Source organism: Acomys minous (genome assembly GCF_964271855.1).
Source record: "Acomys minous genome assembly, chromosome: 13".
Taxonomy (NCBI): domain Eukaryota; kingdom Metazoa; phylum Chordata; class Mammalia; order Rodentia; family Muridae; genus Acomys; species Acomys minous.
In genome coordinates, this window is record NC_140495.1 from 111,382,806 (window position 1) to 111,410,018 (window position 27,213).

The 27,213-nt window shown below is 48.9% G+C and overlaps 2 protein-coding genes across 3 annotated transcripts in view; one reads left to right on the forward strand and one right to left on the reverse strand.

Annotated features, from left to right (window-relative positions):
• LOC311582047 (rano class II histocompatibility antigen, A beta chain-like) overlaps positions 1-24,117 on the reverse strand; it is a 61,867-nt gene extending 37,750 nt beyond the window's left edge. The window contains exons 1-5 of one of the 2 annotated variants that reach the window (XM_084754745.1): positions 23,824-24,117; positions 22,296-22,571; positions 20,926-21,207; positions 20,266-20,376; positions 18,752-19,089 (exon numbers count right to left, since the gene is read on the reverse strand). In XM_084754745.1, the coding sequence (XP_084610871.1) occupies positions 19,076-19,089; positions 20,266-20,376; positions 20,926-21,207; positions 22,296-22,571; positions 23,824-23,920 (780 nt within the window). In that variant the 5' untranslated portion in view covers positions 23,921-24,117 and the 3' untranslated portion in view covers positions 18,752-19,075. Of the gene's footprint in view, positions 1-18,751; positions 19,090-20,265; positions 20,377-20,925; positions 21,208-22,295; positions 22,572-23,823 lie in introns of those variants that run through there. The other variant, XM_084754743.1, reaches the window with a different exon arrangement.
• LOC311582049 (H-2 class II histocompatibility antigen, A-F alpha chain-like) lies at positions 3,054-8,266 on the forward strand. The gene is made up of 5 exons (XM_084754747.1): positions 3,054-3,211; positions 6,451-6,699; positions 7,098-7,379; positions 7,657-7,829; positions 7,994-8,266. Exons 1-4 carry the CDS (start codon positions 3,127-3,129, stop codon positions 7,809-7,811), a joined length of 771 nt encoding a protein of 256 aa, XP_084610873.1. The 5' UTR covers positions 3,054-3,126; the 3' UTR covers positions 7,812-7,829; positions 7,994-8,266.
• Positions 24,118-27,213: the final 3,096 nt, after the last annotated feature.

The following is a 27,213-nucleotide window of genomic DNA, read 5'->3' on the forward strand; positions in this document are numbered from 1 at the left end:
GCAATTATCATTAATTAGTGTCACTGGTTACTGTGGTCGCTGTGGCTGGTTGCAGTGACCTAGCATCGTCTTTGTTTTCTCGGTATCTTGGGAGGTGAAATTCTGCTATCTCTGGGGAGAAAAGTCCCAGGGGTCGCGAGCCACCAGAGGGCTGGAATCGTCCTCCCTGAGTGGGGATGAAGGACTGCCCATCTGTGCTTTGGTTCTGCGTGGCGCTGGCCACTTCCAGCCCACGCCTGGGTTCATTCCCTCATCTCCGCCATTAGCACAGCCCAGACTTTCTGGTTGAATCGAACTGTGAGGATCTGATTCAGACCAATGCAGCTGATTTGGGGGGGGGGGGGCGTTGATAATTTAAAATCGTTTATTTTACTTGTGTAGGTATTTTGTCATGCAGTACCTGATGACGCCGGAAGAGGGCAGCCTACCCCTGGAACGGGACCTACAGATGTTTGTGAGTGTCCAGGTGGGTGCTGGGAACTGAGCTAGGCTCCTCTGCAAGAGCAGCTGTGCTTTTAACCGCATAGCCGGCTCTCCAGTCCCAGTTTAGTAAGCAGGGCAGAGCTAACCTGGGGGCTCCTGAAACTCACTGGGACTGACAAGACACAGAACTGAAGTGCCCTCTGCGTTCCCATCAGGGAAGAGAGGTCACTAAGGTGTTCCTGTTTACAGCCTCCCTTTGGCTTCAGACCCGTGGGTGGGTGCCGGCCAGGTTCGAGACCTCGGCTGTGGCCCAGAGCTGAAAGGCAGCACCTGTCCCCTCCCCCTCCCCCTAGCCTCCCCCTCCTGCTCACCCTCACCTCCCCCCTCCCCCTCCTCCTCCCCCTCACCTCACCTTCCTGCTCACCCTCCCCCTCCCTCCTACCTCCCCTCCCCCTCCCCCTTCCACTCCCCCTCGTCCTCGCCCTCACACTCCCCTCACCTCATGTAGAACGTTCTCACAGACAGCGCCCTCAGGAAGGCACACTCACCCACCCACAACGAGGTCCATCTTTACCTCCCTACCCAACCCCCAGACTCAGCCACCCCGCTCCTGTCCAGCCATGCTTCTGTGGCAAGCAGGCTGTGCAGAAACTGGGTCCAAACAACGCTAAAATCAGACATTATAAAGAAACTATAGAAAGACTAACTAGTTATGGTGGAGGGTATGTACTAAACACATAGAAATCTGAATTCGTGTGTCTAATAACGAAAATAAGGAATTGTTTAAATAGTATTAAATTTTTTTGAGACTGAAAAAGATTTCTATGTTCTAAAGGTAAATATAGTGTATATACATCTAAAGCGTTTTATTCAACATCCACGTGAATTTTTATAAAGCTGAGGCTGTTTTTCTAGGACTCACTATGAAAAGTGACTACACACTCACACATGCAAGCCTGAGACTAGAGTGCTTTTGTAAAATAATTAGTCTTCCTATGAGTACGTTGTTAAATTTTTCCAGGGTTCTGGTTTTGTTGTTGTTGTTATACAAAGACAATTTTAATTTATTTTATAATGCCTATAATGACAGTGATAATATTATAAGTCTATGATAAAGAGTTGCTTCTAAGGACAGGTTCTGGACAATAGAGTGGCATGCAGTGTGGCTGGTTCTCTGCTCTCTACAGGCTCGGCGCTCCCCACCAACGAAGCAGAAGCTAAGGGGAACTCACAGGCGGGAGCTCCCCCTTAGGTGCATTCTCTTCAGCCAATGAGAAACAGGAGTGGGACGGCGTCACTTGTCTCCGGAAGAACAAGCTCTTGGAAGTCATAGGCGCAGAGCCACTGTACAAAGGCACGCCTTGTCACAAAGTCCGCGAAACCTGGCCTAAAGGAACCGGTCTAACGCATTCGGTGAAACCTGGGAGACTGACGCGCTGGCCCAGGGTCCTGGAGGGAAAGATGATATAAATCAAACAAATGAAATTCTAAAAATTAGCAGCGCAAATCTAAAAACCAAGGGGAGTGATAAATAGGCCTTAAGTTACATCTTAAAAATCAACTAGCTGTATTAATCCCCACCGTCCTGCTGCTGGCACTGGCGCCATCCTCTGTAACCCTTCGTGGGTCGTGAACCCTTCGGGGGTCGAACAACCCAGGGGTCGCATATCCCATATCCTGCACATCAGACATGTTCATTACGATTCACAGCAGCAGCAAAATCACAGTTATGAAGTACTAACAAAATAATGTGCCGGCTGGGAGGTCGCACAGCACGGGGCTCAGCAAGGCTGAGGACGCTGCGCTGGTGCGCCTGAAAGTCCGCATTTCCGAGGCTCCAGCAGGAGGATTTCAAGTCCTAGGTGAGCCTGGCGAAGTTGCTGCTTTTGTTTTGTTTTTGTTGTGTCATCAGGACCCCTAACAAGTCAAACAGAGGAATCTCAGCCTCCACCACTCGGCTGACGCACCTTACAGATCTGGCTTCCTTTAAGAAGCAAAATCCGATGAATAAACTTCACCCATCTCTGACATCCAGACATCAAAGAAATGAAAACACAGGGAAAACTTTAAAATGTTTTAGCTTTCTCACAGCACAGTTTTTAAACTAGATGTAGTTTTTAATGCAACTTCGTGAAATTTTTATTGTATTGATAACATTAGTACCGTTCTTAAAATGCTATCCAATAGGTTTTGACACATTATTGCACTCTTTTTAGCTCACATCCTTGTCAAGATGTGGTTTTCTATGTAAAGATAAAAATACAGAACATTTAGAAGTGGGTGTCGGGTTGGGGAAGAGCCAGGAAAGGATTAAGTTCAGGGGAGACCTCCTGGACAGTAGAGCCCAGAAAGTTCCGAGAAACAGGACTATTGTCAATAAATTCACCTATCCTTGAGGCTTTTCAGAAACATCCTCCTCTCCTGCCAGCCGCGCACGAGGAGCCTGATCTGGAGCCGCCTCCCTCCCAGGCATCCCCTCAGCTCGCTCTGAGCAGAGGCTGCAGCAAGCAGGTCAGGGGAGTTCCCCTCGCCTCTTCCAGGCCTCTCAATACCAACTCTGCACCTGGCAACTGCGACGTCATCACGAGGGAATTTTCTGATTGGTCCGGCAGGATTGGTTTGGGTATCAGCCCTCCTTGCCCTGATCCTCACTATCCCTTGAAGACTCCGAAGAGCAGCTGCGGAGCCCACCGGGCAAGGGGGATGCAGCGCAGCAGAGCTCTGATTCTGGGGGTCCTCGCCCTGACCACCATGCTCAGCCGCTGTGGAGGTGAAGACGACATTGAGGGTGAGTTGCGAGGCTGAGGGGTGCCTGGGGCCGGGAACTGGGGAATTGACAGAAGAGGGAGATACAAACTGACTGAGATATAAACCTCGTTATTAGGTGGCCTAACAATCATGTGGCTCCTTCTCCAGCGAGCACAGCTGGTGACCCACCAAGCCGTGACTGTGATAGCGGGTCCAGTGAGGAAGGTGCGGAGGGCTCGGTGACAGGCGGGGCTGTCTCAAGACTTGGGGTGTTTCCACAAATGAATAATTTTTCGTTACTAAAAGCCCATGAACTATTACTCCCTTTGAGGGCTGCTGAAGCCCTGTGCACCTGTAGCGCATCCTAAGGAAAACAGCCCCGTGAGTCGTGTACACAAATATACGGGAAAATGCTTCCCTTGTGCTGGGGTCGTGCCAGGAACTCCCTGCTGGGCAGTGAGAGAGGGAGCCACGTTTTACTGCACAACCCTCCAGAATTTTGGTTTCCTCGTGTATCACCTCACAAGTGACCAAGTTAAATAAATATATGGATGCTTTAAAGGTGGTGAAAACCAAGCTGGTCCTGTTAGTACTGGTCCCGGCAACTCCAGTGCTCAGGTGCAAACAGGAGAGTCGTGAGTTCAAGGACAGCCTGGGCTCATAGTGAGACCATGTCTCAAAAACAAACAAAGAAAAAAACCATTCATTAGTAAACTCCTATAAGTGTCAGACTCTCTTCTTTGTTCCCACTCCACACATAGTTCCCTGTTACTTTAACACAGTAAGGGACACAGGCTGCCTGTTCTGCACCCCAACTGGACCCCAGTGAGCTCTGTAACAACAGCACAGGGCGTGCAAGCCTGCGTCCCCTCTGCCTGCGTTGCCTCCCTCCACACTCTGTGTACTTCCCTGGCCCTCTCTCAGGATTCCTCCTCAACTCCATGCCGTTTACAGCCCTGAAAAGTCGCTATGTAAAGCAGCAGCTGAAAGTCAGATGTTTGAACAGGAAGGGAAAGGGATGGGCGACCTTGCGGTCCCTGCCTGCTCTCTCTCCAGCTTTGTTGGGAGGTGGAGTCTCACCTGCTTCTCCAGGAGGCTCAGCTTTGTCCCCAATGTCTTCCTTCAGTGTCACACTGGAGTGTGAGCAGGCATGGTGGGCACAGTTCCTAGGGCTATGTGAAAATATTACCATTCCTTTTGAGTTTAGAAGGAAAAAAAGTGAAGTTTCAAGGTCTAAGAAAGTGCTTTGATTGCTGGGCGGTGGTGGTGGTGGCGGTGGTGCAAGCCTTTAATCCCAGCACTCAGGAGGCAGAGGCAGGTGGATCACTGTGAGTTCAAGGCCAGCCTGGTCTACAAAGTGAGTCCAGGGCAGCCAAGGCTACACAGAGAAACACTGTCTTGAAAAACCAAAAGAGAGAGAGAGAGAGAATGTGCTTTGATTTTAAGTCAGCCTACATCACATTTATCTTCTATATAAAATATGACTTTCAATATTTTCATCAGAGCTAAATGCACAGGGCACACAGGTCCTCACACAGCCCTGGCCATTGCTGACCCTGATTCTGCCACCTGTCAGTCATTCTCAAATTCTCCATGGACCTCAAAAATATCAGTAACCATTCAATACTCCCTTATAGAGCACTTGCTAAGCTAAGCTGTGGGTGCTGAAAAAAAAAAAATATATATATATATATACATCTGCTGCCTACATAGGAAGCGTACAGGCTCGTGAGGGAAGCGGGGCAAGGTCAGGAGGCAGAAGGGCCATCGCTGGGGAGAGTGGGCCCAGCTGAGGGCACAACTGTGAGGGCAGGAGGCAGGGCAGTGTCCTCAGCAAGGCTTGTGGCCGCGGACAAGCACCTGCTGAAGTGATCGCTGTGTACGTCCACATTTGGAAAAGAAATTGAGAAGGTTTATTAATAATGGATAAAATTGAGAAGGTTTATTAATAATGGATAAAATTGAGAAGGTTTATTAATAATGGATAAAGAAGCCTTGAGGGGAGGTGTGGGGTGGGGGTGGCTGATAAGAGCAACCAAGATGGCCACCCTGGGAAGGGAAGGGCCAGAGGGGCAGATAAATGTGATAGCAGACAGGGGGCTGGGGTCTTAGTGTGGCTGGAAGCCCTTAACTAACTAACACTGAGCCGAGCCCTTCAGAGTAGAGAGGGCTCAGCAACCTGAAAAACAGCAACTTTCATTTCAGTGAGAAAAAGAGGCCCAGGCAAAGAGCAGGACAGGACAGGACAGAGTAGTTAGTTTTGATTGGCAGTGGCTTGTGCAGAGCGCCAGGCGGCAGCTTTCCCACGGCCACTCACAGCTCGTTACATGGACCGCTTGCCTGCTGACCCCAAGCATGGCGACTGCAGAGGCCCGGCCTGGCTGGCTGTTACTTCTTCAACAGCACTACGTCTGACATTTGCTGAAACTCAGTAAATGAGGAAGGAAGAAAAGACTAAATACTAAAACCTGTGCCTTGGCGATAACGTTGCTCTGGCATTAGGTGGATCCGTCTGTACTGGTGGCAGCCACGCTCTGTGGCATCTCACACACGCTCGCTGTTGGAGGAAAAAGCTTTAAATCATCATGAATCTGCAAGTGATGTCAGTGTTTTTTAGGAGGGGAAATGAGGTGGGGATTGACAGAAGCATAAAGTACAATAAAGTCCCTATTCCCTTCAGTCCAGAAAGAACTAGATGACTGTCCTGTGTGTCCCCACTTAACAGTGCAGGAGCTTTAGACCTAACAGTTTCCACATATTGGGTCATTATGTCCCTGTTCTCCCTTCCATCTGAGTCTCTGTGTTTTCTTTTTGTTAAAAAAAAAATGAGAAAGTTTCCTTGTATGAAAAATGTCTTTTTTTTAAAGGAAATAAAACATAATAGAAATGTTATTAACTTATGAGAAATTGATGAGACACAAAACCTACTAAGAGAAGGAAATAAGCTGACTGGATCTTTAAAAGAGAACTGAATGTCTGAGATTTTCTTCCTCCGTTCAGTTGTGAGCTATTTGGATTAAGCCGTCCATGTACCAGACACTGAACAAGGCTGTCAGGACAGCAGAGTCAAGCACATGGCATCCCGCCGTCATGTAGCACGTGTCACAGAGGGAAAGGCCGGACTGTATCCAACGCTGAGGTGGTAGTGAGGAGCAAGTGGTGGAATATACTGAAAAACATGAAGTTCTTGATAATTTTAAGGCATTTTCTGTCATTTTGCTTAATAACATTATTTTCTTCTTGTTTTCCATTTTTCCACTATCCACCTAAATTCATCAGCCGACCACGTAGGCATCTATGGTTTAACTGTCTATCACTCTTGTGGAGAAAACGGCCAGTACACGTTTGAGTTTGATGGTGATGAGGAGTTCTATGTGGACCTGGCTAAGAAGCAGACTGTCTGGAGGATTCCTGAGTTTGGACAACTGATGTACTTTGACCCTCAATTTGGACTGCAAGAGATATCTAAAGCAGAATACAACTTGGGCCTACTGAAAAAGAGGTCCAACTCTACCGCAGCTACCAACAGTACGTGCTCACCCCATCTTCCCGCTCTCTTCCCTGGGGGAAGATGATCCGTATATAAATGGTTCTATAAAACCCTCTCCTTGCACGGAGCACCCAGACCTCCTCATCGCTGAATCCTCGTCCTCTCTCCTCTTACAAACCGCACATTACATGTGATATAAAGCTCTCTGTCCCACAATGCACTCCTTGCATCTTCTGAAGAGGCCCCGACAGACACCCTACCTGACACCCTAGAGAGGGGCACAGGGGTGATGGTTGCGGTGCACGTTAGCGCCAAGCAGAAAGGACAATCGGGTCAACATCATGTGTGTGAGTCTTAGCATGAGAAGGCTCCCTCACCAGAAAGCGCAGAGCTTCAGGGAGACAAACTCACTCACGTGGCTGCTTCCTTCTTCCAGAGGTTCCTGAGGTGGCCGTGTTCCCCAAGTCCCCTGTGCTGCTGGGTCAGCCCAACATCCTCCTCTGCTTTGTGGACAACATCTTCCCTCCTGTGGTCAACATCACGTGGTTGAAAAACAGCAAGTCAGTCACAGACGGCACTTATGAGACCAGCTTCCTCACCAAGCGTGACCATTCCTTCTACAAGATCTCTTACCTCACCTTCATCCCCTCTGACGATGACATTTACGATTGCAAGGTGGAGCACTGGGGCCTGGACGAGCCGGTTCTGAAACACTGGGGTACGTGGGAGTTCTGCCCACTTCTGACACTTTGTTGTCATCTCTAGAACACCCTGGCTTCTGGCTTCTGGTGACCAAAACTCATCTTCCAGTCTTAAACAGTTTCTAATGATGGATTCCATGTCCTCCCATAAGCCCACAATGTCTATCCAGATTAACTTCGACCTCACCCTGGCCCTGTCTTGCACACACATGAACATACTTCCTTTCTGGCCCTATCTTACACACACATGTATGAACACACTCCCTTCTGACTCCAAACACTTCACTTTGCCAGAACCCGAGATTCCAGCCGCAATGTCAGAGCTGACGGAGACTGTGGTCTGCGCCCTGGGCTTGTCTGTGGGCCTCGTGGGCATCGTGGTGGGCACCATTTTCATCGTCCAAGGCCTGCGGTCAGGTGGCACCTCCAGACACCCAGGGCCCTTGTGAGACACCCTGGAGAGGAAGGTAAGGGTTTGTGCTTGTGGGAGCCAAAGCCACCACACAGGGGGAGCAAGGGTCGGAGGACTAATGGAAATGCAGTTGGAACATGGCTGGAGAGCTGTGCCATGGCGTCATCACAGCTCAGGGGCTCTGGGACTCATCTCTCTCTCTCTCTCTCTCTGTTGCAGGTGTATGGCTCTCCAGGGAAGAGATGGTGTGCTGCATGCCTGGCCCAGCGTGTTTTCTGGCCCAAGTCTTCATCTTCTTTGTCTTCCCCACTCACCCTCCAGCTCGCTTTCCTCTTGGACCTGAGGCTGTCACTTCTCACAGCCCATGTACCTTTGGAATTCTCTCCTGACCTGAGTTTTGGTTTTTGGAATCTTTCAAATTGTATCTACTGTAGAATCTCAGAAACCTGATTCAGTAGCCCCACAAAACCAATAAATTTCTGTTGAATCCTGTTTATTCTTCCTACATTAATACAGTAAATTATTAAGCAATAGTTTTCTTTATCCAGCTAGTTCCCCATGACAGACACAGAGACTCTGGTTTGTTTTTATGCTGCGAGCACTGTGCTGGGCAGGATCTGAGCTTCTCTCCTCCTAATACCCTTAACACCTACATATAAACCAATGATGACTCCTGGTGGCTTATACTCCATAGGGCTCTTTCTCCAGCCACCTGCTCCCCCAGTCTCCTCTTCTCTCTCCTCCCCGACATCCGGCCTCCCACGTCCTGTCCTTCTGCCCAGCTGATTGGCTGAACAGCTCTTTATTGATAACTGCTACACCCACTGAACGCATTCCTCCACAAACCTCCTCTTATAAATTCTCTACTGGTCTTTGTTTTGTTTTTCCTGTCTTTCATTTTAGAGTTTTCAGCAATCAGGCCCGTATAATCCTGTGTCCAGTGATACAGAAACAACCAAATATAGCCCTGGATATCTCTCTTTCCTTCTCTCTCAATCTCTCTCTCTCTGTGTGTGTGTGTGTGTGTGTGTGTGTGTGTGTGTGTGTGTGTCTGTCTGTCTGTCTGTCTGTCTCTCTCTCTCTCCCTCCCTCCCCCCTTCTGTCTCTCTCTGTCTCTGTTTCTTTCTTTCATTCTGAGCCTTGTCCACTCTCATCTGTGTGCAGTCAGGTAGAGGGAGGTGGGATGTAAAACCTACCTCAGTGTGCACTTGCTATAGGAAATGCCAAGGCACAGGTACACTATTAATCCCATCTCTCAGAGACAGGAAAGTCCGCACAAGCTTAAGGCCAAGCAGGGCCTATATAGGAAGGTTCTGTATGGAAAATACAGCGGAAAACTGCATTTATTCTACATAAACACCATCCACACAGTCCCCACCATCCCCCAGGGAAGACACTTCTGGAGGAACCAGGCCAACAGATGGGCATCCCAGACACTGCTGAGAGTTGTGCCACCTGACAAGAGACTTTATACTGCTGAATTTTTTAAGTGTCTTATCTCTGTGTTTCCACTCTACAACTGCTGCCACCTGATCAGCACTAGGCAGACGCTGAGGGTTCTTGTAAGACTGAGGCATTTCTGCCCATGGCAGCTGCATCTGTGAGCTTAGAAAGCACAAAACACTGCACAGTAGACGTACGGCACAGCTTAGTGCAGAGACGCCTGTACCCAAGACAGGGCTCAGCACATTATAGAAATACACTAAATTTTACATCATTGAGTAAATTATCTAATATCTTTCAGCCTCATCCCAGCTACAGTTTGGAGAGTGCTATAGTTCCTTTGCAGTTATTAATAAAATCTCAATATTCCATATTTATATCCAGTATTACGTTGCTTGAAGGAATGGGCTGTGTGATAAAATCAAAGCAGAAGGCACGCCTGGTGGGGAGGGAGGGGATCAGGGAGGGAGAGGGGTGAAGAGGGCAGTGGAGGGAAGGGACAAAAGCAATGTCCACCTGATGTGCATGTGTGAGGCTGTCATGATGACGTCATGACATTATTTCATGTTAAATTTAGTCTAAACCTTCAGCTATGCGTGTTTCATGTGGAATACACACAGAGGACAGGAAATCAGTACGTGATCATGGGGGGAGCTTCTAAGGGGGGAGATAAAATGCAGTGTATAGAGGGGGATGGGAACAGTGGGGGATGGGAACAGTGGGGGATGGGAACAGTGGGGGATGGGAACAGTGGGGGATGGGAACAGTGGGGGATGGGAACAGTGGGGGATGGGAACAGTGGGGGATGGGAATAGAGGGGGATGGGAACAGTGGGGGATGGGAACAGTGGGGGATGGGAACAGTGGGGGATGGGAACAGTGGGGGATGGGAACAGTGGGGGATGGGAACAGTGGGGGATGGGAATAGAGGGGGATGGGAACAGTGGGGGATGGGAACAGTGGGGGATGGGAATAGAGGGGGATGGGAACAGTGGGGGATGGGAACAGTGGGGGATGGGAATAGAGGGGGATGGGAACAGTGGGGGATGGGAATAGAGGGGGATGGGAACAGTGGGGGATGGGAACAGTGGGGGATGGGAACAGTGGGGGATGGGAACAGTGGGGGATGGGAATAGAGGGGGATGGGAACAGTGGGGGATGGGAATAGAGGGGGATGGGAACAGTGGGGGATGGGAACAGTGGGGGATGGGAATAGAGGGGGATGGGAACAGTGGGGGATGGGAACAGTGGGGGATGGGAACAGTGGGGGATGGGAACAGTGGGGGATGGGAACAGTGGGGTAGGAAAGGTTGGCGTGAGTGTGGGAGGGCACGGTAGAAGGGGCAACATGAAAAAAGATAAGTAACACAAAAGACCTTTCAAAAAAGCTGTATGGAAACCTACTACTGTCAAAGCTTCTTACACACACAGACACACACACATACCATACACACAGACACACAGACACACACACTCATATACACTCACATACTCACACACACTTACAGACAGTCATACACTTACACACACACAGAGTTACCCATAACAAGGTGCCCACAAGGCTCCACAGTCTAACAGGTGAGGAAGCCCCTATGACAAGCTGAGTTTTGTCTCTCAAGTAAAGGACACGTTCCTTCCTGTAACCTGTAAGCTTTTAGTCAAATAATAGCATATGTGACAACTCTGTCTACTTACTTAGGGAAGGGCAAGAGTCAGGATGGGAAAGCTACCTATAGGGTAGAAGAAGATAATTTAAAATTCATACTACAAATTAGTAAGTCAGTGGCGGGGGCGTGGCCGGGTGGTGGTGTCTAAACATGAGAAGGCACAGAAGGCAGTGGCACAGGGTTTGACACTGTGATTGACACATGGCATCCACCTGTCCAATTCTCAGAATGTACCAGCATCAGAAGTGATTCATGGGGCTGGAGAGATGGCTCAGTGCCACTGGCTGCTCAGGCAGAAGACCCAGGTTCAGTTCCCAACATCACCATGGTGGGGCGCTGCTGTCTGTAACTCAGCTCCAGGGGATCTGGTGCCCTCTTCTGGCCCCCTTGGGCACTGCAAACACACAATACATAAGCATATGGGTAGGCGGAACACCTACACACAAGATTAAGAAACATTTTAGGTGAGTTTTAAACTATCTTAGGAATGACAATGATGTACAGTTATTAACTGTAACAAATACACTAATTGAGTGGGATTTTAAAAAATCATGACAAGAGTGATTTTAAACTAATATCTGTTTATTTGGAATTTTTCCTACATAGATACAATAAACTATGATCATATATACACCCACCATTTCCTTTTCCTAATCCCCCCAAATGCTTGCCCAACACATTTCCATTTAACTTCCTGTCTAATTAGTGCTGTCCATATGTGTGTGGCTGTGTGTGTGTGTTTGTGTGTGTGTGCGCGCACACATATGTATACACATGCGTGTGTCTGTATATGTGTGCATGTGGGCAAGCATGTGTGTGCTCACATGTGTGTGTGTGTATGCATGAGTGTGTTAGAGATGCCGTGTGTGTGTGTGTGTGTGTGTGTGTGTGTGTGTGTTGACTTCTCCAGTAACAGGTAGAGAATGGCACTAGGATTGAGAAGTCACAGTGTACACAGGTGAAATGGGCTCCATAACCTAAGAACTTCAGCTCAGTGATGACACCGTGTGCCTGTGTCTGATGACTCCAGTGAAGGGACCAAGAACCATAAACCGCTGTCCCACTTATGTATATGTATCTGTATGTATATATATAATTATTATCATTATTATTACTATAAACAGGGTTTCTCTGTGTAGCCTTGGCTGTCCTGGACTCACTTTGTAGACCAGGCTGGCCTCGAACTCACAGAGATCCACCTGCCTCTGCCTCCCAAGTGCTGGGATTAAAGGCGTGCGCCACCACACCCACTCAGCCCTACTTCTGTTGTTGTAACTAATGGGAAACATTACTTTTCTCATTGCTCTGCCAAAGCACTTGACAAGGACCTGCAGGAGCTAGGGGTTTATTTTGGCTTAAGAAGGTACAGCTTGTTATGACAGGGAAGGTTGGCAACCAGATGGGAGGTCACAGTGGTCACAGCGGTCACAGCAGTCACAATGGTCACAGCAGTCCACCATCAGGAAGCAGAGAGACAAATGTCTACGCCCCTGTTGCTTTTACTGTTTTTCCCATCTGGCACCTCAGCCCATTTAGTGTGGGCTTTCCTACCTCAATTGAATCTGGAAGCCTTCACAAATACGCCCACTGAGATGCTGGAAAGAAAGGCTTTACCTATAGTCAACATGCTCAGACCGGATATTGTGTGTGTACTGTCAAACTTCAATTACTGGCTGAAGGTCTATAAGTGTTGGACCCTGGAGTCCACTCGGGAGTAGGGTTCATCACAAGAGACCACTCAAACACCACAGCGTTGATGCAAAGAACAAAGGTTTATTGCTGGCACGTCAGGCTACCTCAGCACTCGAGAGGCCAAGGACCCTGAGTAGCTGTTACAGACTGCTTATAAAGGCGAAAACCGCAAGCCAGGGGGAGGATCGACCTTTAAGCTGATTGGGTGGGTATCTAAAGTATGTGAGCGAGATGATTGGCTGGAGACAGAGTGGGCTGTGGGGGGGGGGGAGCTTTCCAGGGTGTTTTCCTGGAGCTGCAGGTGGCGTTTTGTTTTTCTTGTTTTTGGAATTCCAGGTGGTGTTTGTTCTGCCAATTCTGGGAACTGAGGTGGAACTAGGGCAGGGGTCAATGGCCCTGAGCTTTAGGCTTTTCATAAGCTATAGCAAAAATACAGATCCTGTTTTATGTTGCCTCTGAACAAGGTCATACAGTGGGTGTGTGCTCCATTTAGCAGAGTTTGGAGAGCTGAAATATACGCACCATGTCATAGTTTCAAATTCAGAATTCCAATGGGCTTTTGCCTTAAATTCTGGAGAGCATTGTTCTAAGGTTACACATTTGTTAGAGGTAGTGGCTGTCTTGGAGATGCTGTTGCAAATTGGGGCTGATGGTGCTTCAGCACATACAGCCATTGGAATACCACAAGTTTTTAGACATTATGACATGAAATCTGTTACAGATATAAATTATAATCTTATAGATCAAACAATTATTAAAAGATCTAACAATTTTAATAGGGTGGTCATTAAATAAAAGGAGGATATAGCTCCCCATAATAAATTAAATGATTTTTATTATTTCAAAATCATTATATATGACAGGTAGCACACCTGCTAAGGTACACTGGGTTTTAGAAAGGATTGCTGAATCAGATCAGCATGTAAAGGTCCTAATTCCAATATAGAAGATAGGAACTGTGTTGTGTTGAGGAGAATATGCTCTTGTCTCAATAGGAAACAAACAAAAATGACATGTATTCCATACAGACTGATAGAAATCAGATTTGACAGGGGAGATCTCCTGAAGATCTTGGCTTCACACAGAGGGAAGAAATCAAGTAGACCCAGCAGAGATCTTCCTGACAGAGAGTGGGGCGTTGTTAGCAGATGGAGCTCAAGGCTCTCTAGCTGCAAGATGCTTGTCTGCCATTTCTGGAAAAGGTCCAGATGTGTTTTAACAACAACTAAATTACAAAAAATGATGAACAGGGCTTTGCTTGTTCACAACTGACCCAAAACTGAGATTTATTGTTTCTTTGCTTGATTTTTGTCAGAAGGTTTTGAGTTACAATGATATGGAATTGAGAGGCAGATCTCAGAGTTCTGGATCAGCCTCATTTACACAATAAAATCTGGGTGGGAACTCCCTGCTGATGAGTCCCATACAAAGAAAGTGTAGGAATCAAAGTGACAAATTGTTCCTTAAATTTACTATGTAAGTTCTTTTTTTTAAATAATGGATGCTATGCCCTTACTGATCTAAAAGATAAGTACACATCAATGTTAGGGTTATGTGAGAAGAAATGATGTCACCTTGCTCTAAAAGGCCAGACAACCTCCTTAGAAAGTGGGGCTCCCATGAGAGAACTGGTGCCAAGGGCCATTTTGGCCTGAGGTTTATGTTCTGTTGGTCAACGTAAGGACCCAAAGTTAGGCTGGGAGACAAACATGCAAGCTGCATGCCTCCCACATTGGTAAGCTTTTGAATGCTGACTGAGGTGAGGTGTCACACTGCTCTGGCAGCTGGCTTATCCCTTTAAACATGAGACATTTTCTTTTATTTTAGATTTATTTATTATTATATATACAGTGATCTACCCACATGTACACCTGCAGGCCAGAAGAGGGCATCAGATCACATTGTAGATGGTTATGAGCCACCATGTGGTTGCTGGGAATTGAACTCAGGACCTCTGGAAGAGCAGCCAGTGTGTTTAACCTCTGAGCTGTCTCTCCCATCCCCAACATGAGACATTTTCATGGGGGACAGGTGACAGTCACACTTGATGCAAAGAGACACTATATAATTGGGGACTATATAATTGGCAAAATTATTTAGGTCTCAAAAACCCAAAGGCTACAAGTCATATGTATAAAAGGCGGAACCGACCATCCTATATGGAGAAAAGGGATGGGACAAAAATAGCCACAACAAATGTAAAAACCCAGGTATAAGATGCCTAGGCTTTGCTTAAAGTCTAAAATTAAAAAGAAGTTTATATGAAGTTTATTTAATTCATATGCCTGGTCTGTTGCTCATGGCAACCAGCTTGTCCTCTCACAGGAGATATGTAGGCTCTGTTTCTTAACAATTAAACTTTATTATACAACCCAACGAGCTTACACAAGAGGGAAAAAAGGTTAAAGGGAAAAAAGAGTGAACCTTCCTGTATCTGTTCCACGGGATGGGTCCCTAGGTGTCTCTGGCCTGCGTGCTGGTCCAGCCTGTTCGCTGATCCACATGCACTCAAGCCTGGTGTGAACCTGCTGCTGCTCTCTCCTTGCTGCCTGTCTGTGTCATGTGGGAAGGGTGGTCTCCTTCTCACATTGAGGGTCAATTAGAAACACAATAGCCTAGGTGGGGTTCCCAGGTCTGCTTCCTGAATTCCAGGCCCAGGATGGCTCCACTCAGTCTGTCACAGGTATTCATGGGGTGCCCAAGGGTAAAGCCTGCCAAGACGGCTTCCACCTGTGACAGAGCTTACAGTCTTTCCCACAGAGACAGGTAGCATCTTGGCCTAATACAGCAGGTGCCTGAGAGCCCAGAAGAGAATATTTAGATCAATACATCCTTGCTTTGATTTCAACATGATAATGGTAATATAATCCCCTTTGAGAGAGGTCAAAACAAAATAAATATAGATCAAAAGGAGACTGTTAAATTATATCAATCTATACTTACTTATATACTTCAACATGCAGACCAAGCAGGTAACATGGTTTGCTAATCCCTCCACATGGGAACAGCTCTGAGACTAACTGAGACATGAAAATGTCTCTAGCCAGGGCTTCAACCGTACTTGGCCTATAGATCTTTGGCTGAAAAACCCTCAGGACTTATCATGTCAGTCTTTTAAATAGCATAGCTAAAATTTTGTTTTACGCTTCTTCTTCCTCGGGAAAACACCAAATGGCAGATGACGCTGGTGCAGCGGAACCAGGCCCAGGATTAGGAGGCGAGGCGGCTTCCATGGTGGATTCGGCAGAAGCCGAAGACAGGAAGTGGATCCCCGTCACCAAGCTGGGCCGCCTGGTTAAGGGCATGAAGATCAAGTCTGCCGATGCCGCTCCCGTCCAGCAGGAAAGACACCAACACCGGGAATTCTTCTTGCAGCAGTTTTATTCAGGATCCTGGAGTGACCCCGGGAAAAGCTCCCACAGAACCTTTTATAGTGTGCCTGTCCTATCAGAAACTGCCACGTCGTCACTCCTGGTTGGTGCATTCAGATCACACCACCTCATGCCATGCCTTGTCAGATCACACCACCTGACGCTATGGCTTGTTTGAATCACGCCACCTCACGCCATGCCTTCAGGCATGCGCATAAGGGGGCTTGCTCACTGTGCATGTGCATAAGGATTACTCACTGCGCGTGCGCAAAGGTTTACTCACTGCGCATGCGCAAAAGGGGGCACATTGCGCCGGTGAAGCAGCAGGGGGCGCAGCTATCTGTGGCTCTCCACACAAGTCCTTGGAGGAGATCTACCTGTTCTCCCTACCCATTAAGGAGTCCGAGATTATTGACTTTTTCCTGGGTGCATCCCTAAAGGAAGAGGTTTTCAAGGTCATGCCAGTGCAGAAGCAGACACGGCTGGCCAGCGGACCAGGTTCAAGGCTTTTGTCGATATTGGGGACTACAATGGGCACATTGGTCTTGGTGTTAAGTGCTCCAAGGAGGTAGCCACTGCTATCCGAGGGGCCATCATCTTGGCCAAGCTTTCCATCGTCCCTGTGCGGAGAGGCTACTGGGGGAACAAGATTGGCAAGCCACACACTGTTCCATGCAAGGTGACGGGCCGCTGTGGCTGTTTTGGTCCTTGTCATCCCTGCTTCCAGAGGCACTGCCATTGTCTCAGCTCCTGTGCCCAAGAAGCTACTGATGACAACTGGTATTGATGACTGCTACACATCAGCCAGGGCTGTACTGCCACCCTGGGCAACTTTGCCAAGGCCGCTTTTGATGCCATTTCCAAGACCTACAGTTACCTGACACCGACCTCTGGAAAGAAACTGTGTTCACCAAGTCTCCTTATCAGGAATTCACTAATCATCTTGTGAAAACCCACACCAGAGTGTCTGTTCAGAGGACCCAGGCTCCAGCTATGGCTACCACATAAGGGTTTTTACAAGAAAAATAAAGTGAATTAATTCTGTTAAAAATTTTTTGTTTTACAAAGAATCATCTTTAATTGAATTGTGCTTAGTGCACAGCTCATACATATATTAATACAAAATATATGATATATTTGAACATTTATATATTTTTTATATATTTTGTAGAGAAAGTTGCCCAAAGTGATCCTACCACATAGATGGCATCAATGACAATGTTTCCTTGAAAATCTCCATCTGGGACAATTTCAAATCCAGCATCACAGACTGTTCTAGTGAGGACATCAGTTAATTTCTGAACTTTCTCAGCATCCAGATGCTGGACAGTAACAGTTATCACTAGCATCCTTAAGACTGGACAATATCTCAATTTTTCTTGAGCCCTCAAAAAGAAAAACTATGCTCCAAATCAGCCGGAAGCAATTTAAGAAAACTAGGCCCCATTCCCAAGAGAGGATGGATGGATTTTGGTCATTCTATGGGCAAAAGATATCTGTTATTGTTTAAAGGTGTTGGTTATAGAGATGATAAACAAGAGGTAAATTATTGAAAATCTGAGACCAAAAAAACATTAAAAAGCAAAAAATCTTACATTGGTATAGATCTTTGTATTTTGTTACCTATGTAATTCTTAAAACTACAATGTTAAGTTCTAGACTTTTTGGCAGCTGCTGTATCCAACTCTTTAGGATAAGTAAGAAATGAACATTAGCTGCCAGACAACCAAACTCACATTCATGTTAGATACTAGTTAGTTACAAAAAATATGTTTTCTAGATTGACAAATGGAAAATATCTAGAAACAAGAAATTCAGGTAAGACAAAAAGTCAGATGGCCTACAAAAACTTCAGAGATCTACAGAATATGACATTTAAGTGTTCTATTAACTCGAGGCCTTTTTGACAGTGAGATGGGTCTGCTCCTGGTCTGCTCCTGGTCTGCTCCTGGCCTGCCCCTGGTCTGCCCCTGGTCTGCCCCTGGCCTGCTCCTGGTCTGCTCCTGGTCTGCCCTGGCCGCACCTGCTCTACTTCAGGGAGCATCAAAGGCTTCCCATGTGGCTACAGGGTGAGAAGATGCCTTTCCTCCATTACAGACAGAACACTGTCCAAGCAGGACACACCGGATGCAGGAGACCTAACTGCTGAGCTTTGCAAGGACAGGGTAGGCTAGTCCTTTATAATTCCTGCTTCACAGAAAAGTCTGTCAAATATTCTGAGCCAGAAGCTAAGATGACGCTCTAACATTATGGCGAAATTTTGAGGGATTGTACAGGCAGCTCAGTATTGCTGTTATTTCTATGGTTTTGGAAGCTGCTTGCCTGCACCTCCTAAATACTCAGGTAATATTTATTCCTTCCTAAGTCTCTGAGGGGGTTGAAGACTAACTAGCTATAGTCTCACAGTTAAACTTAAATCGTTTAGGGATGATAGAAATTGATAGTAAAATACTTTATCTAAGAATATCAAATATACGAATGTAAATCTTACCTGATAGTTTTCATAACTGTTATTATTATATATATGTTGTTATTGTAAGAGTGTCTTAGACTAAAGGGGGGCTGTAGGCATAAGGTTACTGTGTATTCCTAATGCTGATTCCTGCAGCAGGCTGGGTGACAACAGCACACTGAACATTATGAAGATGCGACATGTTGGACCTGTCTCCTCTGCCCACCTTGCATGGAGCCCAGGATGCTTCTGGTGGACTTTGTGTAGAAACAGCTTTGTCCAGTCACAGTTTGACTGGGTCGCTATGTCTCACACGACTCCCCCCCACCCTGCTCAGTTACAGAGGTTCAGGATACAAATAATTCAGAATATATTTAATTATGAAAAAGAGACAAATGTTTTCAGCACATCTCTTCACCAGCCTGTGTGGAACAGCAGAGACAGAAAGCCTGGGGTCTCCCAGATGGTGCTGGGGTACACAGATGGACGGACGGAGTCTCTGGAATCAGCCGGGGGCAGAGGCAAAGACAGAGCCTTGAGGACTCGGGGATCACAAGAGCTGAGTGGGGTACACTAGCACCATGCTAGACTCTGAATCACAGGGTGGCAGGCTGGCACAGACGGGAACTTGGGGACATACAGGCCTTGCAGTGTGACAGTCAAAAGGCTCTCCTGAGTCACTGTAGGAATCCTGTGGGGGAGAGGGAGTGGTCACGGGGGGAGGGGAGGGAGCAGTCACAGGAAGGAGAGAGAGAGGGAGCGATCACAGGAGTGCCATGAAGATGCCTGACTCCTGAATCCCACAGTGTTGGACAAAGAAAGTGGTGTCCTGCCCATGCCACCTCCTTCCCACCACCTGAGCAGAGGTGACGGCAGCTAAAGGGAGGACAGAGCATCACAGGACACAAACATGGGGGAGGTGGAAGAGAAGCCACCACCCTTGCAGGGAATATGAAGGATCGGATCTTCTGGTAAGTCAGAGGGGTCCGTCTCCTCTGCAGGACCATCAGCCTCTTCCCGCCACTGTCAACGTCCAATATTACAGTCTCCAGTGTGGGGCACAGAGCAGACAACGTCTTGGTGTCTAAGCTCATGGCTCAGGCTCCACTCAAGTGATGGTGGCAAAGTCCTGCTTGGGGACAAACCCTGGAGCTTCCCAGAGACACCAGCTGCGACATTCTCAACCCCACAGCAGAGGCAGACTATGAACCAGGACTGTGCCCAGCACACCTGCCTCACATCCTCCCCTCACACCCACACCCCTGCCTCACATCCTCCCCTCACACCCACACCCCTGCCTCACACCCTCCCCTCACACCCACACCCCTGCCTCACATCCTCCCCTCACACCCACACCCCTGCCTCACACCCTCCCCTCATGCCCACATCCCTGCACCTCCTCTCAGATGAGAGCTGAAATGTTACCTGCTGGGAGAGGCCCTCTTGGTCCTACAAAAGAAAGTCACATAGAGAAAGGGCTTGTTATAAAGACAGGGGCGCTCTCACATAGCCCAGGGGCTGGTGGGTCATGCAGCTCAGCTGAACTTGTTCCCTCATCATCTGTATTCACTAAGACCCTGAGCACTGTCCCTCCCTCCCCCATGAATGAAACTGCTGCCGGGAGGAGGGAGACAGGCCCATGGTGGAAACTTCTCTCATTGGTGGAAACTTGTGGAAAGGAGTCAGTGAGCATGGTAGACAGTGACAGAAGCCACAGAATGAGCTCCACCGTGGCTCTGTGGCTGTCACACAATGAGAAAAATCAGATCCCAGCGTCTCCCCTGGGATCGCCCGTGTCCTCCCGCCCCCAGCACAGCTCCTTCCTTCACTATAGCCCACCAGCCTCAGTTTCCCCAGAGCTCCTCACCTTTCTGACTCCTGTGACGGATGAGAAGGCCGAGTCCAAGGAAGATCAGCCCCAGCACGAAGCCCCCGACGCCACTCAGCATCTTGCTCTGCGCAGACTCAGACCGTGCCCCTGGGGAGCAGAGCCCAGTGTCAGCTTTTGTCCCTACAGGTCACAATAGCCCTGACTGAGAGATGAGAGCCCAGCCTGAGCCATCTGAGATGAAAGAGGTGGGGAGAACCAGGTCTCTGTTCTGACCCAGGGCGAGGAAGAGCCAGGAGATCCCAGCACAGTGATGGGGGAGGGGACGGGCTAAGTGGGCGTCTGCACCTCACAGACTTATCTAAAATACCCAGTCACAAGGTATCACTGATGATTCCTCTGGATATTAGGGACAAGTTCCAGGCCCCAGTGTACGTCCTGATCTCCCAGAACTCCTGTCTGGAAAGACAATTAGGTCGGGGCTCTCTGATGCCCTTACTGTGAGGTGAGAGGTAAGGTTTCCTGTGGCTCTCAGCTCAGTAGTGCAATCAGACCATGCAGGACAGGGGATGGGGCGTGGGGGGGGTGGCATCGGACGGGTATGGTGGGTGGAAGAGAGTGGATGGCATCAGACGGGTGGGGTAACAACAGCTAAAACCCCTGTCATGTGGGGCACACGATGAAAAAATGTTTCCTCACTCCACTCCACCGTGATGGGGCTCTGCAGGCTGGCGTGCTCCACGTGGCAAGTGTAGACGTCTCCCCGCTGAGGGGTCATCTCCAGCATGACCAGGACCTGGTAGGTCCAGTCCCCGTTCTTAATAAGCTGTGTGGACGCGACCCCCGCCGTCTCCTCCTGGCCATTCCGGAACCAGCGCACTTTGATCCGGGCTGGGTAGAAATCCGTCACCGAGCAGACCAGCTGGTTGTGGTGGTTGAGGGCCTCCGTCCTGGACAGGGAGATGGCCACCTGCGGCTGCTCTGGGGAAACAGGGAAGATGCTGAGTGAGACGGGGGTCATGGGGACAAAGAAACTGTGAATAAAATGTGTGGCCATGAGAACATTCCCCACAGGGAAGAGGCAGGGTGGGAACGCCTGGGTTCTAAAACCAAATGAAGATCAACTCCACAAATACAAATGTAACAGTCACTAGGAAAATAAGAGTCAGTGGCCCCGCTCTTATATAAAGTGAAATGTGGTAAGACAGAAGCCGGGCAGTGTGGTGCATTCAGGAGGCAGAGGCAGGAGGATCTCTATGAGTTCAAGCCTGGCCTACAGAGTGAGTTCTAGGATAGCCCGAGTACACAGAGAAATCTCCTCTGTAAATCTTCAAAAATTAAAATAAAGTGGTTTTATAAACAAAACAAAAAAGACAAAAGAAAAATTGTGATTTCAGATTTATGATTTTTGAAAAAAATTGCAAAAATAACTTCAATACAACATCACTTCCTTCATCTCCTCAGACTGTCACGCGCAGTAGGACAGACATCTTTCCTAACTGACTTTACACACTGTGCCCACTACCTCAGCAGCCTTTTTCTGGGTGGGTGCCCTTTTCCTTCAGCGCGAGCACAGCATACATACTTTGCTGTGTTCTCTCATTTTCTCCTCTCTCTCTCTCCCTGCCCCCCCTCCCGCTCTTCCCCCCCCCCCTTTCTTTCCACAGTCAGGAGTGTTGGTTCCTGGCTGCCATCACAGCATCCCCTGTGTGAGGAACACCGGACGATGTCAGTTGACTATCAGGTCAGCCACTCACACAGCTGTAGGGTACCACAGCCCCCTGTTCATCTTCCCTGAGTGGCACTGACAGGCGGCCTAGCTGCAGGGCCAGCAGCAGGGCAGGAGGTCTGAGGGGAGCCAGGCCGCACAGGCCACAGGGCAAAGGGCGGAGGTGAGACAGGAGGGAGACCCCAGGCGGGAGCCAGGTGGCGCCGGGCAGCTCCTCGCGCTGGGGACTGTGGCTGTGGTGTCCCCTCCGCGGCCGGCTCGGGCCCACGCCTCCCACGGCTCCCACGGTCCCACAGCCCCCACGCCCTGCCGCGCTCCCGCGGACCCGCCCCGCGCTCACCGAGCCGCCGCCGCAGGAAGGTGCTGAGCTCCTTCACCTCGTAGTTGTGTCTGCACACCGTGTCCACCGCGGCCCGCGTCTCCTCCATGTAATCCTTCTGGCTGTTCCAGTACTTGCCCCACGACCGCCCGAGCTCGGTCACCGCGCGGAACTCGCCCACGTCGCTGTCGAAGCGCACGAACTCCTCCTGGTTGTAGATGATTCTGAGCACATTCCGCACGCGCTGCGTCCCGTTGGTGTAGTAGCACAGGCCCTTGAACTGGTACACGAAATCCCCTGCGGGCGGGCGCGGTCAGCCGGCAGCGCAGACCCCGAGCCCCGCGGCCACCCGCGCCAGCGCTCCACGCGTGGGGGCCACGCGGTCTCCAGGGGCCGCCGGGACCTCGGGACGGGCAGTGGGCGGAGCCGCCCCCGCCACGCCCCGTGAGCCCAGCAGGGTCGGAGCCTCCAGTGCGACCCGGAGCTGCCGGCTCCTCAGAGACGGTTCCGTCCGCGTGAGGAAGAACGCGGGGGAGGGGGTCGAGCGACCGAGCTCGTCCTCATAAAAATGCTCCTCAGGAATTTGTGAATTGTACGCGGTGCGTTAAAAAAAAATTAACCGTTGCTGTTTTTAAAAATTAAGGAGCACCCTAAGTTGGGTGGGTAAGACAGGGATGGGTCCCAAAACTGTACGAAATTCTCAACGAACTATTTAACTTTGATCGAAATAATAATAGAACATTCGTCTGTTTCTGCTACCCCAGCCCAGCCGCGTGAGCCGCTCCTGAGTGCAAAGGCTCGACCTCCCCAGCCCTGGGCGGCGACCATTCTCAGGGAGCCCTGAGTGCGAACCGGGCAGCCGAGAACCCAGGCAGCCTCGGGAGCTCCTGCTGGGCGGTCACCCCAGGGCTCAAGTTTAACTGCGAGAGGGAAGCCACCACTGTGCGCGGGCGACAGGAAGGCTGCGGCTTTACAAAAAGTACTCTCCTGTCTCCGATCTGAGCCCCAAGCCCCTGTGTGTCATGTATTCCCTTCTTTGCCTAGGGTTTTCCTGGAAATTCAATTTACCAACCCAGCGTCTGAGTCCTCGGTTCCACATGACCGAAAACTTAGACTCCTGGTCTGCTGGCTTCTCTCAGGGTTGGATGCCTAGGTTTGCTACAAGACAGAGAGACCATCGCTAACCTGTTTCCCCGCCTCAGAATCCAGCGTCTCCTCCAGAGAAGGCGCTGGGGTGGGGGAGGGGAGTCCCCAGGCGGAGGGGGCTGGTGTTGTAAACCCTGCTGTTTCCTCACACACAGCCCCTGCTCTGTCTTCTTGGTGGTGATTTAAACCGCCGCCTCTTCTAATACGCCAGGCTCGGCTTGTGCGGTAGCACGATCCTAACTTCAATATTGGATCATAGATAAAAGAGTGTAGTCTCGCCCTCTCCTCAGAGAAAGGAAGTCTATGTTAAAAGACTGTTATAAAATCAGGGTTTTACCATCCCACATCCCAGGCCCCGAGGATCCCCAGAGTGCAGCTCTGAGGAGCCCTGCCCCGCACTTACGTGAGCAGTAACTGCCCTCGGCGGCGCCCGGGCTGCTCAGCGCGGTCAGCAACACCACAGCCGCTGCAAGCTGGAGGCCAGGGACCTGCAGAGCCATCTCGAAAAGGTAACGGCAGTCACCAGGACTCACACCTGCTGTGCCCCTTCAGAAATAAAGTCTGTAGTCGCCCAGAGCGGTCTGTAAGCCTGGGGTGTTAGGGTAGGTACCCCGAGGGGAGCCAATCAGCGCTGGAGCTGAAGCGCGTCATCTGTCTCCGGGCAGACTTTGTTTGCAAAGGCTCTCTTGGCAGGGCATGTCTGTATCTTCATGGAGGCCCCACAGGATGGACATTTGAAGTGACGGTTCCTCTTAGCTTTAGTGTAAACTTTTCCAAACTGCTGTTTGGCTGTTTGGAGTTTAAAGAACCAACTGAGAACAGTGACTCAAATCTAGTCTCACTTTGGGATTCTTAAACTCTACTGTTACTGCACGCGGGGCTTTAGGGGAAAATAAGTGGGGCCACGTATTAGGGGACAGAGAGCCTGTCTCATGTTATGTCTGACACGCTGGGGCGGCTCAGGTGAGAAGACAGAGTCCCTAGGGAGTCGCCGAGCCTCTTTCTAACCCTCTTTGTAAAATGTAAGCCGCGCTCTGTGCCCTGTGCACCTACATTTTGATGAGCACACACTGAGGAGTCGTGTGAAGTGGCTCAGAATGAAAAGGTTGAACTGCCACGTGTGCACGGTGGGAACAGCAGACTAATAGCCCTGCTGCCTCATGCATCTTCCTTACGCACAAGTCTGCTGCATTCGTGATGTTCCAATGAAAATAGATGAGAAGTTAATTAGCCCAGCTTTTCTGTTATGAATTCTCCTACTGTTTAAATCCTCCACAATCATGAAATAGGTCCACTGATGTATATCAGAGAAAAAACAAAAGAAAACTCCATAACCACTTGTCACTTCCAGATGCAGCTGCCTGGCATGTCAAGGACAAAATGGCCACGATGTGAAACAGTGGCTTCAGGGAGTGTCCACAGGCTTGTCGCAGGACGCCAGCTTGAGCGGCAGTCGTCAGTGTGCCTCCAGCATGGCTCTCCTCAGGTGCACAGCACTGAGCTAATTATCCCTCAGCTGGCGCGGGGCCTGGCAAACGCCAAGGACTAAACCGTTCCACCACAGTTTTACACCCTAGTTATCCGGGTGCGGGGGGGGGGGGGGGGGGGCAGGACCTAAAAGCAGAGCTGACCAGGGAAAGGAGGAAGGGGAGAGACAGGGCATCAGAACGTCCTGTCCTGTGAAGGCTCTGGCAGGTGACCTGCAGCGTTGCTGGGGTCCACCCTGCTGGCACTGATGCAGAGAACCAGAGAGGGATGCCTTGGTCCCCCACCAGCATTGGCGCTCAGGATGGACACAGATCTCCTCAGCCTACGCAGGGAGCATAAAGGAGAAACAACAAACTCAGGTGTGGACCGGGTTAGCAGACAAACTTGGCCGTTCAGGGACCTTGGTGATGGATGTTCTGGGTGCCCTCAGCCCCCACCTCAGCCCTCCACACAATAAGCAGAGGACTCTGCCTCTCCTGCTCCTTCCCTAAGGGGAAAGCTCTGTCCCAGGCTGTGTCCTGGGCTGTGTCCCGGGCTGTGTCCTGGGCCTGTGAAGGGAGGCCTGAGTCACACAGGGGATTCCCAGCTCTCCCAGGCCTCTTCACACAGGCTTTTCACCTAGCAACAAAGCTGTCATCAGGAGCCTCTTTTCTGATAGGCTAAAATCACATTGGCAAGCCAGGGCCTTGGCTTCTGCCAGCTCCTTCCGCCTAGCCCAGCCTTCTCTGGAGTCCTCTGCAGGGCCCATGTCACTCCTGTGTCACACAGGAACGCCACCCACTACTGTGCTGGCTTGAAAGGAGGGGAATCTCAACACCACATACCACAGAGCCTTCCCTGAGTCACGCTGTGGTCCTGTGGGGGTGGGGAGGACTGGGCACTGAGACTAAGGGTTTTGTGGACCCCACCTGGCTGCAGAAGACAAACTCCATTCACACTGGTCAACGTTCACAGGACATCGTCAGTTCCATAGTGTAGAGGAAAAGAGATGTGGACACCGGGCTGGAGAGACGACTCAGTGGTTAAGAGAGCCGCCTGCTCTACCAGAGGTCCTGAGCTCACAACCATCTATAATGTAATCTGATACCCTTTTTTTGCAGATAAAGCACTCATATGCGATAAATAAATTAAATCTTTTTAAAGAAAAGAAAAACAAAGCGAAATAAAAATTTAAAAAAAAGAGAGAAGCGGATGCCTTCCAGGGAACTCAGGAAGAAACCCTCTCCTCGGCTGGCATCCCTCAGAATCAGTGGGATTAAGTGTGACACTAGTAATCAATGTGTCAGCAAAAGGGTTGCCCAGGACCCTCTCACCCGCGGCTGCAGACAACACTATAGTATAGTATAGTATAGTATAGTATAGTATAGTATAGTGCAGTATAGTATAGTATTGCGCATTACACTATAGTATAGTATAGCACATTACAGTATAGTATAGTATAGCACATTACAGTATAGTATAGTATAGCGCATTACAGTATAGTATAGTATAGCGCATTACAGTATAGTATAGTATAGCGCATTACAGTATAGTATAGTATAGCGCATTACAGTATAGTATAGTATAGCGCATTACAGTATAGTATAGTATAGCGCATTACAGTATAGTATAGTATAGCGCATTACAGTATAGTATAGTATAGCGCATTACAGTATAGTATAGTATAGCGCATTACAGTATAGTATAGTATAGCGCATTACAGTATAGTATAGTACAGCACATTACAGTATAGTATAGTACAGCACATTACAGTATAGTATAGTACAGCGCATTACAGTATAGTATAGTACAGCGCATTACAGTATAGTATAGTACAGCGCATTACAGTATAGTATAGTACAGCGCATTACAGTATAGTATAGTACAGCGCATTACAGTATAGTATAGTACAGCACATTACACTATAGTATAGTACAGCACATTACAGTATAGCATAGTACAGCACATTACAGTATAGCATAGTACAGCACATTACAGTATAGTATAGCACATTACAGTATAGTATAGTTCAGCACATTACAGTATAGTATAGTATAGCACTGTACAGTATAGTACTGTATAGTACAGTACAGTATAGTATAGTATATTGATAGGATAGTACGGGTGCTCCTGACTTCTCCTCTAATAAAATGTATATAAGCAGCTACCCCAAGAGTAATTTACATATTTTCACTCTCCCACTCTTGAGCAACGAGTTACATTAACTTTCATTATAAATATGAAATGTATTTTTTTATTACACAAGTTTTTTTCTTTAAGTAGCATTTTAGAAAATGCAGAGAAGGAGTCATAAGGGCATCAGAGT

Coding starts and splice junctions, on each gene's coding strand:
- LOC311582049 (XM_084754747.1), top strand. CDS start 3,127: ATGCAGCGCAGCAGAGCTCTGATTCTGGGGGTCCTCGCCCTGACCACC. Junction 6,700..7,097: donor CTCTACCGCAGCTACCAACA/GTACGTGCTCAC, acceptor TCCTTCTTCCAG/AGGTTCCTGAGGTGGCCGTG. Junction 7,380..7,656: donor GCCGGTTCTGAAACACTGGG/GTACGTGGGAGT, acceptor TCACTTTGCCAG/AACCCGAGATTCCAGCCGCA.